At 38.6% G+C, this 13,838-nt stretch overlaps 1 protein-coding gene across 2 annotated transcripts in view; it reads right to left on the bottom strand.

Moving 5' to 3' along the window:
- The window catches only part of LOC144509879 (voltage-gated potassium channel subunit beta-2-like), a 129,697-nt gene that overhangs the window by 64,494 nt on the left and 51,365 nt on the right, over positions 1 to 13,838 (bottom strand). For both annotated transcript variants that reach the window (XM_078238813.1, XM_078238814.1), the window contains exons 2-4: positions 10,993 to 11,036; positions 10,281 to 10,318; positions 6,497 to 6,576 (exon numbers count right to left, since the gene is read on the bottom strand). In XM_078238813.1, the coding sequence (XP_078094939.1) occupies positions 6,497 to 6,576; positions 10,281 to 10,318; positions 10,993 to 11,036 (162 nt within the window). The remainder of the gene's footprint in view (positions 1 to 6,496; positions 6,577 to 10,280; positions 10,319 to 10,992; positions 11,037 to 13,838) is intronic.

The raw sequence follows: 13,838 nt of genomic DNA on the forward strand, positions 1-13,838 counted from the left end.
CCCCTCATGATTTAGAATATCTCTATCAAATCTCCTCTTAATCTTCACTTCTCCAAGGCGAACAGACCTAGCTTCTCCGAATCTATCTATGTAACTGAAGTTCCTCATCTCTAGAACCATTCTCACAAACCTTTTCTGTCTTCACATTCTTTCCAAAGTATGGTGCCTAGAACTGGACATTGTACTCTAGTTGAGGTTAAACCAATGTTTAATAGAGATTTATAAACTACATCCTTGTTTCTGCACACTATGTTCCTATGAAGCCCTGAATCCCATATACTTTATTAACCCTTTCTCAACCTGCCCTACCACCTTCAACAATTTTGCACATATACCCCACAATCTTTGTAGTACATAACTTTAATATTGCTGAAAAGGGAGACATGTTGCTAAAGCTTTTTGTTTTTCACTCATCAGGACAAATGCAAGAATACCAAATTTTAAACATTCACAAAAATTTATACTACAGGAGAAAAGGGTGCTGATTGGTTGGTAAGTAGACTCTGATCGGCTGAGATGTTGCCATAATGAAAACACCAGGGAACGATAGGCTCCCAAGCTCTTGGGTAATTCAAAAACGATACAAGGCTCGATCATATTCCTTTTTTTATAAAGATAATGGGCGAGGTTTTATGGCCTTGCTCGAGCAAGACCGAAAATTCCCGCCCCAGGTCAACGGAATTTCCGTTCTCTGCCCCTCCCCTACTCCGATTCCATGGCGGGTGGGGTGATAGAATTCCAGCGAATGGCTTCCTGTTATGAATGTAGGTCGCTTCTAGCAAGTATAAATGATCGATGTTACGAGCTTGACTGAATCTTAAATTGGTTGTTAGTATAGCTATTAGTGCACTCAGGATTGTGACAATACTGTGCCTTTAAGAAATGTATTTGAACCGTGTTCCTGTGCAGGATCTGTTGTAGCAGCTTTTTATGCACTTGGAGCCATAATATCTACCAACATTCTGTATTGTTGTTGCAACACTATAATTGTTTCTATTGGCTAGAATGTTGTTTTTAATCTGAACTAATGTTGTTCTACTGTTTTCCCCTAGGATTTTGCAGAGTGGGGCTTCATTAGGATGATTGGCATGTATGGTCATGTGACGGGGAAGCTGGGCTTATCACAGAATATTCAAGCTTAGATGCTGCTTTTGAGCAAAGAGAGAAGAGAGAGTTTCTCTTCTTTTCTCCACTCTGAAGTTGGAGACTGGAAACAACCAGAGACTGGTTTACCTCTGAGGTTTTGTTGTTTGAGGATATATCCTTCTCTGAAAATTGCAGCCTGGACTTCTGTCCAGAAGTGTTAAAAAGCTGAAAATCTAGCATCACGTAGCATATTGTTTTTGTGCTAATTCTTAACAAGGGTGCATGTCTATGGGTGTTGCTTTAAATTGGAACAACAGAGATGACTAACTGTTAAGAAATATACTGTGTCATGTTTAAATTCTTGTAATTGGTAGAAGTTATGCAAATTATTTTTGTTATATTTGAACTGTGTTCTTAAATAAACTTTGTTTGATAAAAGCTTCCTAGTGGGTCACTTGAATCAAACCTGGAATGAAAAGCCTTATGCTCACCAACACCAAAATCAAATGTAAAACTTAAGAGTCTAGGCTAACTTCACAAAACATCTTGGAGTTTCTGGCCTGGGTCTTAACAGGATTGTTCAGCAAGTGCTCCACAATCACAAAATCACAGCTAACAGTCAAAGTTTTGTTTAGGGTTTTGCAAGCGCGGGGTATAGTCTGTACGCTATTATGAATAACTGAAGGAACATGCTATTTGATTTGATCAGCCAATCATCACGACATATGGCCTATGTACCTGGCATTGCACTGGCAGTGAAATTCATTCCCAACATTGATCAATTCTGTGGCAGGCAGAAGGTCTTTTTTAACTGTCAGCATCCTGTTAGTGGAAAGTACTACTCGTCTAGCCACTGCAGAGTAGCATCGTGAAATGAGTTGCTTAACCTGTTGCACTTTTTAGGTCAGAAAGTGGCAGTCTTTGACTCATCTCTGTGATACACTGTCAACAAAGTTCTCCACGACTGTCTATTGCAAGTCCAGTCCAACTTCACCAGTCAAAATACACGTTGGGTTTTGTATAGCTCCATGCTCTATAAGTCTGGCCTTATCAACAATCTGTAAATAGGTCCCTTTTGCTCACCTTGCAAGTTTGACAGAACACATCAAAGCTATCCTGTAGAAAAATAACCACCCTGATCAGATCATTATTCAGCAGCATCTCTTCCTTTTCAGCAATACCCCAAAATCCCTCTGCCTACACGCCCTTTAGAATTATATCTTTTTATTTTATAATCCCTTTCCTACTTCTTCCAACCAAATGAATCACTTCATACTTCTCTGCATTAAATTTGTTCTACTACTTGTCCATCCATTCCAATAATCTGCCTATATCATCTTCAAATTTAAGATTATCTCTCAGTTCCCAATACTTCCAAGTTTAGAAATTAAAATCCATAAATTTTGAAATTGCACCCTGTATATCCAAGATGTATAGCATTAGGAAAAGCAATGTAACACCTACTCCTGGGGAGCTCCATTATGAAACAACTGTTCACCAGAATTCTCCATTTCCTATCACTCAACCAAATTTATATCCATACTGCTACTGCCTCTGTTGATAGGCCTGTTATGTGAAGTACAATTTTCCCTTAAATTGTGCTATTTTTTCCTCGATTTATTCACATTTGTTCAACTAACTGTTGTCTCAAATTTTTGTTTCTAAAAACCTTTCCACCACCAAAGTTAAATTTATTAGCTTGTAGTTGCTGAGCTTAGCTTCACAGCCTTCTTTCAACAACGGGGTAAACATTTGCAATTCTCTAGTCCTCTGGCTCCACCCATATTTGAGGAGGATTGGAAGATTATGGGCAGTGCCTTTGCAATTTCTATCCTTGCTTCCCTCAGGATCCATGGACCTGTCTTATTCGGTCCTGGTGACTTATCGACTTTGACAACAGCCAGCATATCTAATAACTCTTATTTATACATTTTTAGCCCATCTAGTGTCTCAATTATCTCTTATCTCACTATGACTTCGGTGGCAATTTCTTCCTTGACCCCCACTCCTCCTTTTACTATCCTTTTTACTATTAAAATGTCTCGAAGCATTTTGGATTCCCTTTATGTCAGCTGACATTCTGTTTTCATATTCTCTCTTTGCTTCTCTTAATTGTTTTTTCAATTCCGTTCTGAAATTTCTATTTTCACCCTGGTGTACAACAATATTATCCATCTGACATCTGTCAAATGCACCTTTTTTCTGCTTCATTTTTGTCCGTCTCTTCATCATCTGCTCTGGGTTTGTTTGCTCTATCTTTCCTCATTGTGAGAATGTACCTTGACTGCGCCCAACTGATCTTCCCTTTTTAACACAGCCCATCATTACATTACAATTTTGCCTGCTAATCTTTGATTCCAATTTACCACTGGCCAGCTCTGTTCTCATGCCTTTGAAGTTGGTCCTCCCCAATTAATTATTTTTGCTCTGAAGTGGTTCTTGTTATTTATCATAGTTAACCTAAACCTTATAATACTATGATCACTGTCCCCAAAATGTTCCCCTGTTGACACTTGACTCGCCTCATTCCCCAGCACCAGATATAGCAAAGCATCATTCTTTGATGAACTGGAAACATACTGATGTAGGAAATTTTCCTGAACACACTCAAGAAACTCTTTCTACTCTCTGCCTTTTGCACTATTATCCCAGTCTATCTTAGAAGAATTGAAGCCCCCATTATAATAATGTGTAATTCTTGCACCTCTAATTTTCTTGCAAACATGTTCTTCCTTACCATTCCCTTTAGTTGATGACCTGCAGAATACACCTAGCAATGTAATGGTACTGCTATTGTTTTTTAGCTCTCACCAAATAGATTCGGTCCTTCACCCCTCTGGGACATCCTCTTTGTCCTGCACAATAACATTCTTCTTAACAAATAGCCACTTCTCCCTTTTCTTTCTTTCCCTATCTTTTCTGAACCCAGGAATATTAGTACTCAGGCCTGCTCTTTTTAAAGCCAGATATGGTATTGCAACATCAACATATTTTGACATGGCTTTCTGCATTTGCAGCTCACCAACTTACCATAATGTTCAATGCTCACATAAATGTAGAGCAAATTTATTACATTCCTCTCTTACTCTCTGACCTTGCCCAACACTTTACCATTTCCTACTTCAGTGCTGTCTGTACTGTTTAAATTCCTATGAACTGATTTTTAAAGAGGTGCTAATAAAAAGCCCCTACTGAAATTGTAAATACAGAAAGGGAAAAACCATAAATGCTGGAAATACAAATATGAGGTGAACAGTCTCACTCAAAACAATACCTTATCCTTTCCTTGCAAATAGTGTCCTAAAGCATTCTGTTTTCATCTCCTTTTGAAAGAAATTAATCAGAAATTGTATGTTTCTTTATGGCTAAAAAGCATAAGTTTTCAATGTATACACAATTCAGTGAAAGTTATTCCCTATTTTACAATTTCGTTAATGATATATGACAAAACAAATTAATTATGGTCCCCTAGGTCTCCAGTAAGTATGGCTAAAACCCAAAACAAATTTCCATGTTTTCCTTGAGAACGTGTTAGGGAAAATGCTAGGGATAAACTGAAGGCAGCAACAGGTTGCCTTGACAGTTTGAGCAGCCACTTATGAGGGAAGCTGATGGATGCAACAAGTGACAGCTCTGTGAATAACCCTCCCATGATACATTAGCTAATTACAAAATTATCAAAATGCTTTACTTTCTTTTAGGGTTAGGCCTCTCTTGTTGTCACATATCACTTTGTACATAATCAATCTTTGTGTAGGTGACAAGTTGAACATTTGCTTTAGTGGGAAGCAGAGACAAAGCTCAAGGTCAGGTCCAAACAGAAATCCAATACAAATGTGTCAAGGGGGATTGCCAATTCTGAGATTGTTTTTCAGATGATTTCTGCTGGCATGTAATTTTAAACAAATGTAGCTGAATCTCCCATGATACTGTTCACAATGAATTGCAAATTATCATGCAAGTTAAGTATACATCCCACAAAGAAGAAAGATCAGAGGCTGTAGACAGACATGTAATTTGGGAAAAAAAGTCTGATAAGACATGCTTAGAGAGAATAGGATAGATATTCAGATCCCCCCAAAGTTCAGCGCATAACAGCTAGGTCACACTTTCAGTGACGTCATTTAATGGTCTGCAAAGAAAGAATAAACAGAACGGTATTCCCAAAAGGAAAGCCAGTACATAAATATATCGGACCTAAGCAAAATATATCAGTGATGGAATGCATGGCACAAAGCAAATAAAAAATGAATTCACAATATACTTAGAAACCATTCTTTAAAACCAATAGTCCCCCCCCCCCCATTTATAATAACATTAAAATGGAACTTTTTTTTGAGGTACAGAAGCTTTCTACGCTGTTCACTAGAATTGTGCATTATGGGCAGAGAGTTGACATGAACAATTTCAATGCACGTTTACAATCTTGCGCCTCATTCATTACCTCCAGCATAATCGAAAATTGCAGGTAGCATCTTAGTTAAACATTTTTAATGGCATCTTGGAAAATATTAGCCAATCAGCAAATTATTTTTAAAAATAAATACTTGTCTGTGTGGAGTCTGCATGTTCTCCCTGTGTCTGCGTGGGTTTCCTCCGGGTGCACCGGTTTCCCCCCACACTCCCAAGCTGTGTGGGTTAGGTTGATTGGCCATGCTAAATTGCCCCTTAGTGTCAGGGTAAATTAGCAGGGTAAATACATGGGGTTACAGGGTTAAGGCCTGGGTGGGATTGTTGTTGGTGCAGGCTCGATGGACCATTAGAGATTCTATGATTTTATAATAGACATAATTAAAATATAGCACACGTTACTGTATACATAAAAAAAGAATTAAGCCGACATAAATGACAGACTTACTGTTGCTCAGCTGAATTGGGAGAGAGTACTTGAGTGAATTGGCAATACAGTACAGTAAGTCCTCAATGAATTGTGCCGTAAAAATTACTCTTATTTTTGGATTTCCTTTGTCAATTTTACCGTTCCGCTGTTTCGCTTTCTACTCAACTTGCTGATTAGAAACTAAGATGCCAAACCGTTATTGATTATGGTTAACATTACAACTAAACTTGCTAGCAACCTCAGCTGGTTCAGTGATACCATTTCAATGTTTGTAAAAGAAGGAATTGTAATACATTGCAAACTTACCAGAGATGTGTGCTATACTTCAACACAAAGTCCAGAACAGTAAATGGCAACCAGAAGCTCAACTATAGGAAATACATGAATTGCTGCTATTTTCCATTATTGCTCAGAGCAGACGTACAACAATTTACACCTATGAAAAAAATCAGCCTGCATATAATGAAGTTTGGTAATTTTTATTTGCCATTATTAGGCTGGGAAATATAATTTTTTAAAAGATATGCTTGATCATTGACTATTGCAGGCACAGCAATGTAATGTACCTACTTGCCAGCTGCATAGACCTCTGCTGTATCAAAGAGGTTTATTCCATTTTCATAGGCTAGAGTCATCAGCTGTTCAGCCATCTGAAACAAAAGAGGAATATCTGATGTAAAGAACTCGCTTAAACAGCACTTACATGTTGAGCATACAACAAATGCAATTGGTGTGCATCTTAAAATAGGATCTTCATCTTCCCTACAACCTCCATCAAGGGTGGACACCACGAGGGGAAAGAGTGGGGGGACAGACTTCACAATAAGAACATAAGAACATAAAAAATAGGAGTAGGCCATATGGCCCTTTGAGTCTATTCCTTTACTCATTAGGATCACGGCTGATCCATCTAAACTCCACCTTCCTACACTATCCCCATACTTCTCGAATCTATTAGCATCCAAAATTCGATCAATCTCTATTTTGAATACACTCAAAATCGAGCATCTGGAGTAGAGAATTCCAAAGATTCGCAGCCCTCAGTAAAGAAATTTTTCCTCATCTGACACAAACTGCCAACCCTTATTCTTGTACTATGACCTTTCGTGCTAGCTTTCCTAGTCAGGGGAAAGTCCTCTGCTCAGCAGTCATCTCTCGTTAAGTGCCTTTAAGAATTTTGTGCGTTTCAATAAGATCACCTGTCATTCTTTTAAACTCTAGGGAGTAGAGGCCAAATCTACTCGATCTCTCCTCATAGGATATTTCCCTAATCCCAGCAATTAGTAATTTGTCTGCCACTTTTATATTTTATAGGAGACCCCTAACCAGGGATGCATGCAATTAGGCAATCTGCTATGTGATGTTCAGTGACATAACTAAGTTTTTGGTTGAATTCTTGGTCCATCCCAATGGGAAAAAAGTGTGTGTCATTGCAGGAGGGTTTGAAAGTAAATAAACATTGTTTTTAATATATACATCCATGAATGGATGGTGTCTCTATTTATATTCAAAAGGTTATGCAGTAAATGACAGCTGACACTGAATGCAATGTCACAGTAAACAATGTGATTTCCCCCCTCCCAAATGCCTCTCCTCTGCTGTCCTGCATCACAGGATTGGCTTTGCATGGTTCCACTCATCATTTCAATACAGCCACAGTTTATTGAACAATGGCTTCTCTCTCACTCCTATATTGTCACCTCCAATGTCTCCTAAGGATCCTTCCTTTGCCTGTTCTTTCTCATCTGCGTGGAACCTCTTGGCAAGTAGAATCCCATTTACTTAGTTACATTGAACATTCTACTCAAGAACTCAGCTTTTACCAAAGAGTTGAAAAGTAACTTTTTCTTTAGTTTTTAGGGAAAGTTCTTTTTTGAGTACCTCTAGCTATCTTTGCATTATGTTGTTAAATCTAACATTTATAACCACCAATACTCCTTGTACTAATGCATCAAGTTTATAATGAAACTTTCAAAGTAGTTTTCCTGAAGTTCATCACCTAATGCATCATTCGTGCCTAAGCAAGGAAGTTAAATGGAGTATCAAATTAAAAGAAATATTGTACAAATTGGCAAAGACTCGTGGTAAATTAGAAGGTTGGACAGATTTTGGGCAGCACAGTGGTTAGCACTGCTGCCTCTCAGCGTCAGGAACCCGGGTGACCGTCTATGTGGAGTTTGTACATTCTCCTGGTGTCTGCATGGGTTTCCTCCGGGTGCTTTGGTTCCCTCCCACAGTCCAAAGATGAACAGGTTAAGTGGATTGGCCATGATAAATTGCCCCTTAGTCTTCCAAGATGTGTGGGTTAGATGGATTAGTGGGGTAAATGTGTGGGGTTACGGGGATAAGTTGGGGAGAGGGGGGCCTGGATAAGACGATTCAATTGGCCAAATAGTCTCCTCCTGCATTGTAGGAAACAACAAAAGCGCTGAACAGGTATTTTGTGTCTGTCTTGACTGTAGAAGACAGAGAAAACTTCCCAAAGGTACATGAAAATCAAGAGATGAAAGAGAGAAGAATTTAAAACAATTACCATCACCAGGGAAAAGTTACTGGGAAAACTATTAAACCTAAAGTTTGGCAAGTCCCCAGGACCAGATGGCCTGCATCCTACGGTCTTAAAAGAAGTGGCGACAGAGATAGTCAAGGCATTAGTTATAAGCATACTAAATTGCTTAGATTCTGGAAGAGTCCCAGGGGATTGGAAAATGGTAAATGTAACACCTGTATTCAAGAAAAGATGGAGATTAAAATCAGGAAACAATAGGCCAGTTAACCTAACATAGTAAAATTGTTAGACTCCATTATTATGGAGGTATAGGAGAGTATTTAGAAAAAAACAATGGGACCAGGCAGAGTCAACATGGTATAGTTAAAGGGAAATCAAGTTCAACTAATTTATCAGTATTTTTTCGAGGAAGTAACTTACAAGGTGAATCAAGGGGAACCTGTAGATTTAGGGGACTTGGATTTCCTAAAGGCATTTGATAAGGTGCCACATCAAAGGTTACGACACAAAATAAAAGCTCATGGTGTAGGGGGTAATACATGGATAAATAGTTGGTTAAAAGCAAAATACTATGGATGCAGGAATCTGAAACAAAAACAGAAAATACTGGAAAATCTCAGCAGGTCTGACAACATCTGTGGGGAGAGAATAGAGCCAATGTTTCGAGTCTGGATGACCCTTCGTCAGAGCTAAGAGCAAAGAGAATCAGCAGAGATTTACAGTATTGGGGGTGGGGTGGGGGTGAGGGGGAGAAGAGGCTGGAATGGGACAAAGGGAATGTAAATGAGGATACAGAGGCTGAGAAGGTGCTAAAAGTGTCCATTAAGTGATCAGAATGGGTGAATGGCAGAACAGAAGTACAGATGGTTAAGAGACTGCCTGGGGATTCTGGCAGTTGCCCTGAAAAGGGAGGGGATTGGGAGGAGGGGACAAGAAGAAAAACTGGAATGGAGAAGTGGAAAAAAATGGAAGTGAGAAAGAAGGATGATAAAATGGATGAATGAGGCGAAACAAAATAAATTGAATGAATCAAATTCGTTCAATGTGTGTGTTAATGTGGCCCCTTAAAGGGGGCACTCCTTTGAGGGTCACGTGATCGGGCTGGATGCTATGGAGAGGCCACACGGGAAGCTGAGCCAATCCGGAGCAAGGGCGGGCATCCTGGGATGAGGAGGAACCTTAGTTGGAGCCAGGGAGAGGAGAGGAGAGTTGACATGTATTGCCATTCTGTTAGACCCTTATCTTGTAAATGTATTATTGTTAATAAATCAATTATTGCTTGAAGCCACAAGTCGCCTTCGACTTAACAACAGATTCATTTTCACATTTTGTACACAAAACTACTTACACAAATGTCTGGCACAGTGATTGAAAATTGACATTTTTTGTGTGTTCAGAAACAACAAAGGCATGATAAAAAGATAACTTCCCTTTCAGTGCATTAGGGAATGGTTACAGCAATACAACATCAGAAGCACACTCCAATGCTGCAGGTAAGGATAGGGAGGAGGGGTACTTCGATTTCCCAAAAAGCCCTTTTGATTTCTCAGAGGAAAGTTGCTGAGTTAATGCCAATTTCAGTTAGTACACTGGTATGGATATCTCAAGGTGTTATTCTCAGTGACACCAAGTTGATGTCTTCCACAAATGCCAAGCTACATCAGCATTTTTAATAGACAAACTAGTAAATGTAATTTACAAATCATAAACTTTACTCTCTTGATATAGATCTTCTGAAGCAGTTGAGATTATAGCCATTTTATGACTGCTCCAAGATATCCACTGTCCTCTGTTCAACAACATATGGTGATAAAAATCTCATTCAAAGAGAGGAAAGAGGCATACCTCATCAGTGATCTGACCTCCGAAGGTAACCCATGTTCCTGTTTTAAAGATAAAAGATTAAAGTGCTTTATTATCTGTTTTGAAGTGATAAGAAACCCAAATGCTAAAACAAAACATAAAAACAATATTCATTGCAGTTGTGAATGAGAAATTCAGTTGCAGGTTCAGCAGTCTATAACAAAATCTATAGGCAAAGGTCTTTCATATTCAGCATCCATTATTTTAAGGTCATTGGATAGCTGAGTAATATTATTTACTTAGCATTTTGACAAAAATATGCCATTCTATCACTGTCTGTGGCACAAGCCAAATCAATAAAACGGCAATCTAATTTTAAATAATTTAAGGGCTCTGCAGAAAGGAAAGCCATTAAACAACACAATTTACTATTCTCCAATCTACCCATCAAAGTTTATTAAATATTAAATGTCCCAGATAAGGCAAACTCAGATAGTTAATTCAAAGAACATCAAAAAACAGGATGAGTGTGTGTACGGTAAATTAGCAATAAGCAAATTTAGATAACCATGAGGGGCAGTGAAGGGACAGTTCAATGGGACAGACAAATGGCATCTTTTTTCAATTCTTTATGAACTTAGTATTTTTATGTCGCAGAGGTTCTGAGAATAAAATATCACCAACTACAAGATGTAAATGTGTGAACAATGAAATTGTAATTAGTTTGTACATGAGGATGACAACATTTGCTTACCTAGGCCAAGGCAGGACACCCTCAGTCCTGATTTTCCAAGGTTTCTATTTGAAGATAGAGAGATAATGGTATTAGACACATTTAACTCAAAATGATAATACTTTGTCAAAAACACCAAAGGGACCACTGGAGTTTTTATCCAAATTGTTCCCTTCAAAGTTAGACGTTGTTGCTCCCTTCATCTTAAGATGGTTAGTTGATCTTAGGATGACTTCAGTGACACTATTAATACTAGCTTTTGGATAGTGCCTGTTTGTCCCACTTTCAGTACTTCAATGTTTCATTACACTTCAAAATTTTGAAAGAAACCATTAAAAAATGACAACGAATCTGCAAGCACCCTTTATATTTCCACTGGTGCGATCACCATATAATTCACTCAAGATTTTGTAATTTTATGACTTATTGATTTATCCTCAGACCCAAGAAATTGAAACAGTAGCATTGATCCCTCACTAAGTATTGCCTCCTTACATCTTTAAGAGGAACACTCAGTACTTAATCAATTCTATTTTTTCGGCCAGAGGCCGATTCTCTGATACAAGACCAACATAAGAAAAAGAACCAATTTTACGAGGGCCTTTTTGTACACTGAACATTGCAGTGAAAAATATTGGCAAATTGAAAATAAAAACAACCAATTTAGCATAAGACCAGAGCTCATGGCCACCATGGGAATCGTAGCGGGTGAGGGACGGACAATGGAAAGGTCCGTTGACCTCAGGCGGGATTTTACAGATTCGGGACGAGCGATGCCGTAAAATCCCTCTCCACATGTTCCTATTTCAGAGCTCAATACGTTTTTGTTCCAATTAAGGTTAATTCCATCTTAACCTTTCTGTAATGCAAGGTGGCAGAAATGCAAAAAAGAAAATCTCGAGGGACCTTAAAGGCTCTTACATATTATGAGAACTATGTAGTAAGCTCAGTATCAGTGATTGGTGGAAGAGAAATTGGGGAGTTGAGTTGGACAGGATGCTTTGTTTGTGATCATTTTGAAGCTTTGCGTTCAAGCCACCTTTGGACAAAGAAACGGTGTACTCTTATTAAATGTCAAATGATAACTCATCCAGCTTTGTTACATCACCACCACCTCTCTCAACCCTTCCACTGTCTGATTTGTCACACCACTTGTGTGACATCCAGTACTGGGTGCACAGAAATTCTCTGTAGCTAAATATTGTGAAGACTGAAGCCTCACAACCATTGTGCTCGGTCACCATCACAAACTCTGTTCCCTAGCCATCAATTCAATTAATCTCCCTGTTAACTACCCAGGGCTGAATCAGACAGTTTGCAATATTTGACTCCGAGACAAGTCTCCAAACACATCTATACCCCATCACAAAAATCACCGACTACTATCTCCATAACTCCCTAACTCCAACCTATCTCAATTTATCGGCTGCTGAAACATTCAGTATGGTACCTCTGGACTACATTATTCCAATGCTTTCCTGGCCGGCCTTTCACTTCTACCCTACAGGGAATAGAATGCATGGAAAACTCTGTTGCCTGTATCCTAACTTGCACCAATTCCCGTTCAACCACCACTCCTATGCTTTGATAACCTAAATTGACTCCTGGTTCGACCACACTTCAATTTTAAAATTCACAATCTTGTTTTTCAAATCCTTTCCCCTCCCTAGCTTTAACCTCCCACCAGCCTTACAAAAGGCTTGAGATTTTAGTGTTCTTCTATTTCAGCGATTTTCAAACTGGAGTCTGTTGAGACTTTTCAGGGATACCGTGACACTAGAGACAATTGATGAATATTGTATTAGTTGCTGGTAGCTCATTCACAGGCCTATGGGTTATTGCTTATAATCGTGAGCAAACCATTGCTCCCACAAGTTCATCTTCACTTCCAACAGTGACTGCACCGGCACAGAAATATTTCAAGCTCTCACAAACATGCTGTTAACAATAAACCAATGAAAAATACAGATTTACATCTTGAAGGTTTTTTCCTACAAGGCCTATTCCTGTTCACATAAGCAGCAGAAGAGAAAACAAAAACAAAAGATTTGGCTACAGCAGCTGTGCCAGTAAAATATGATTTGAAAATATAAAGCATCTAAAGAAGTTGGTCAGAGTCTTTGGACTAGCTTAGAGTTACACTGCAGCTGAGAGTTTAAAGTGCAATCTTGCATCTGGGTACTTTAGTGTGAAATAAAGTCAGCTGTTGCTGTCACCTGTAAAGAGAACTTAGCCTTCCCAGGAAGTACTCGCACTACTCAGTAGCTTCATGAATAATAATAGTACAAGCCCAATTTGAAAGTGGAGATGATTTGAGGATTATTGATAAAAATTACACTAAGGACACTCTCCAATGAGAAGCAAGTATATATCTTACTGATACCTGTAAATAAAAAGTAATTTTTAAAAAAGCATTATTAAAACATGCTTTACCTTACTTCAATATGAGTACTCTATAGTAATAGAATTTAGATAGCAGGATCAGTGATTACTAACCCATTTGAAAAAGGGTTCTTCAACCAAAAAAGTTTGAGAATTTTGTCCTCTTGAACATCTCCAATTTTCATTGCTCCATCACCAGTAGCCATGCTTTCAGCTATCTAGCCCCTAAGCTCTGGAATTCCTTCCCCAAATTTCTCCACTTCCCTTCCACCTTTTCCTTCTTTATGACGCTCCTCAAAACCCACCTCTTTGTACAAGCGTTCATCAATCCATATTAGTATCTCCTCATCTGGCTCTGTCAAATTTTGTTTGACAATACTCCTGTGAACTACCTTAGGACATTAAAAAGCAGTATGTTAAGCAAGTTGTTGTGACTTGTTGACAGTGAATAATGACTGTACTTTGGAATTTTGGAAAAGTTGACA

The sequence above is a fragment of the Mustelus asterias genome, chromosome 22 (assembly GCF_964213995.1).
Source record: "Mustelus asterias chromosome 22, sMusAst1.hap1.1, whole genome shotgun sequence".
Taxonomy (NCBI): domain Eukaryota; kingdom Metazoa; phylum Chordata; class Chondrichthyes; order Carcharhiniformes; family Triakidae; genus Mustelus; species Mustelus asterias.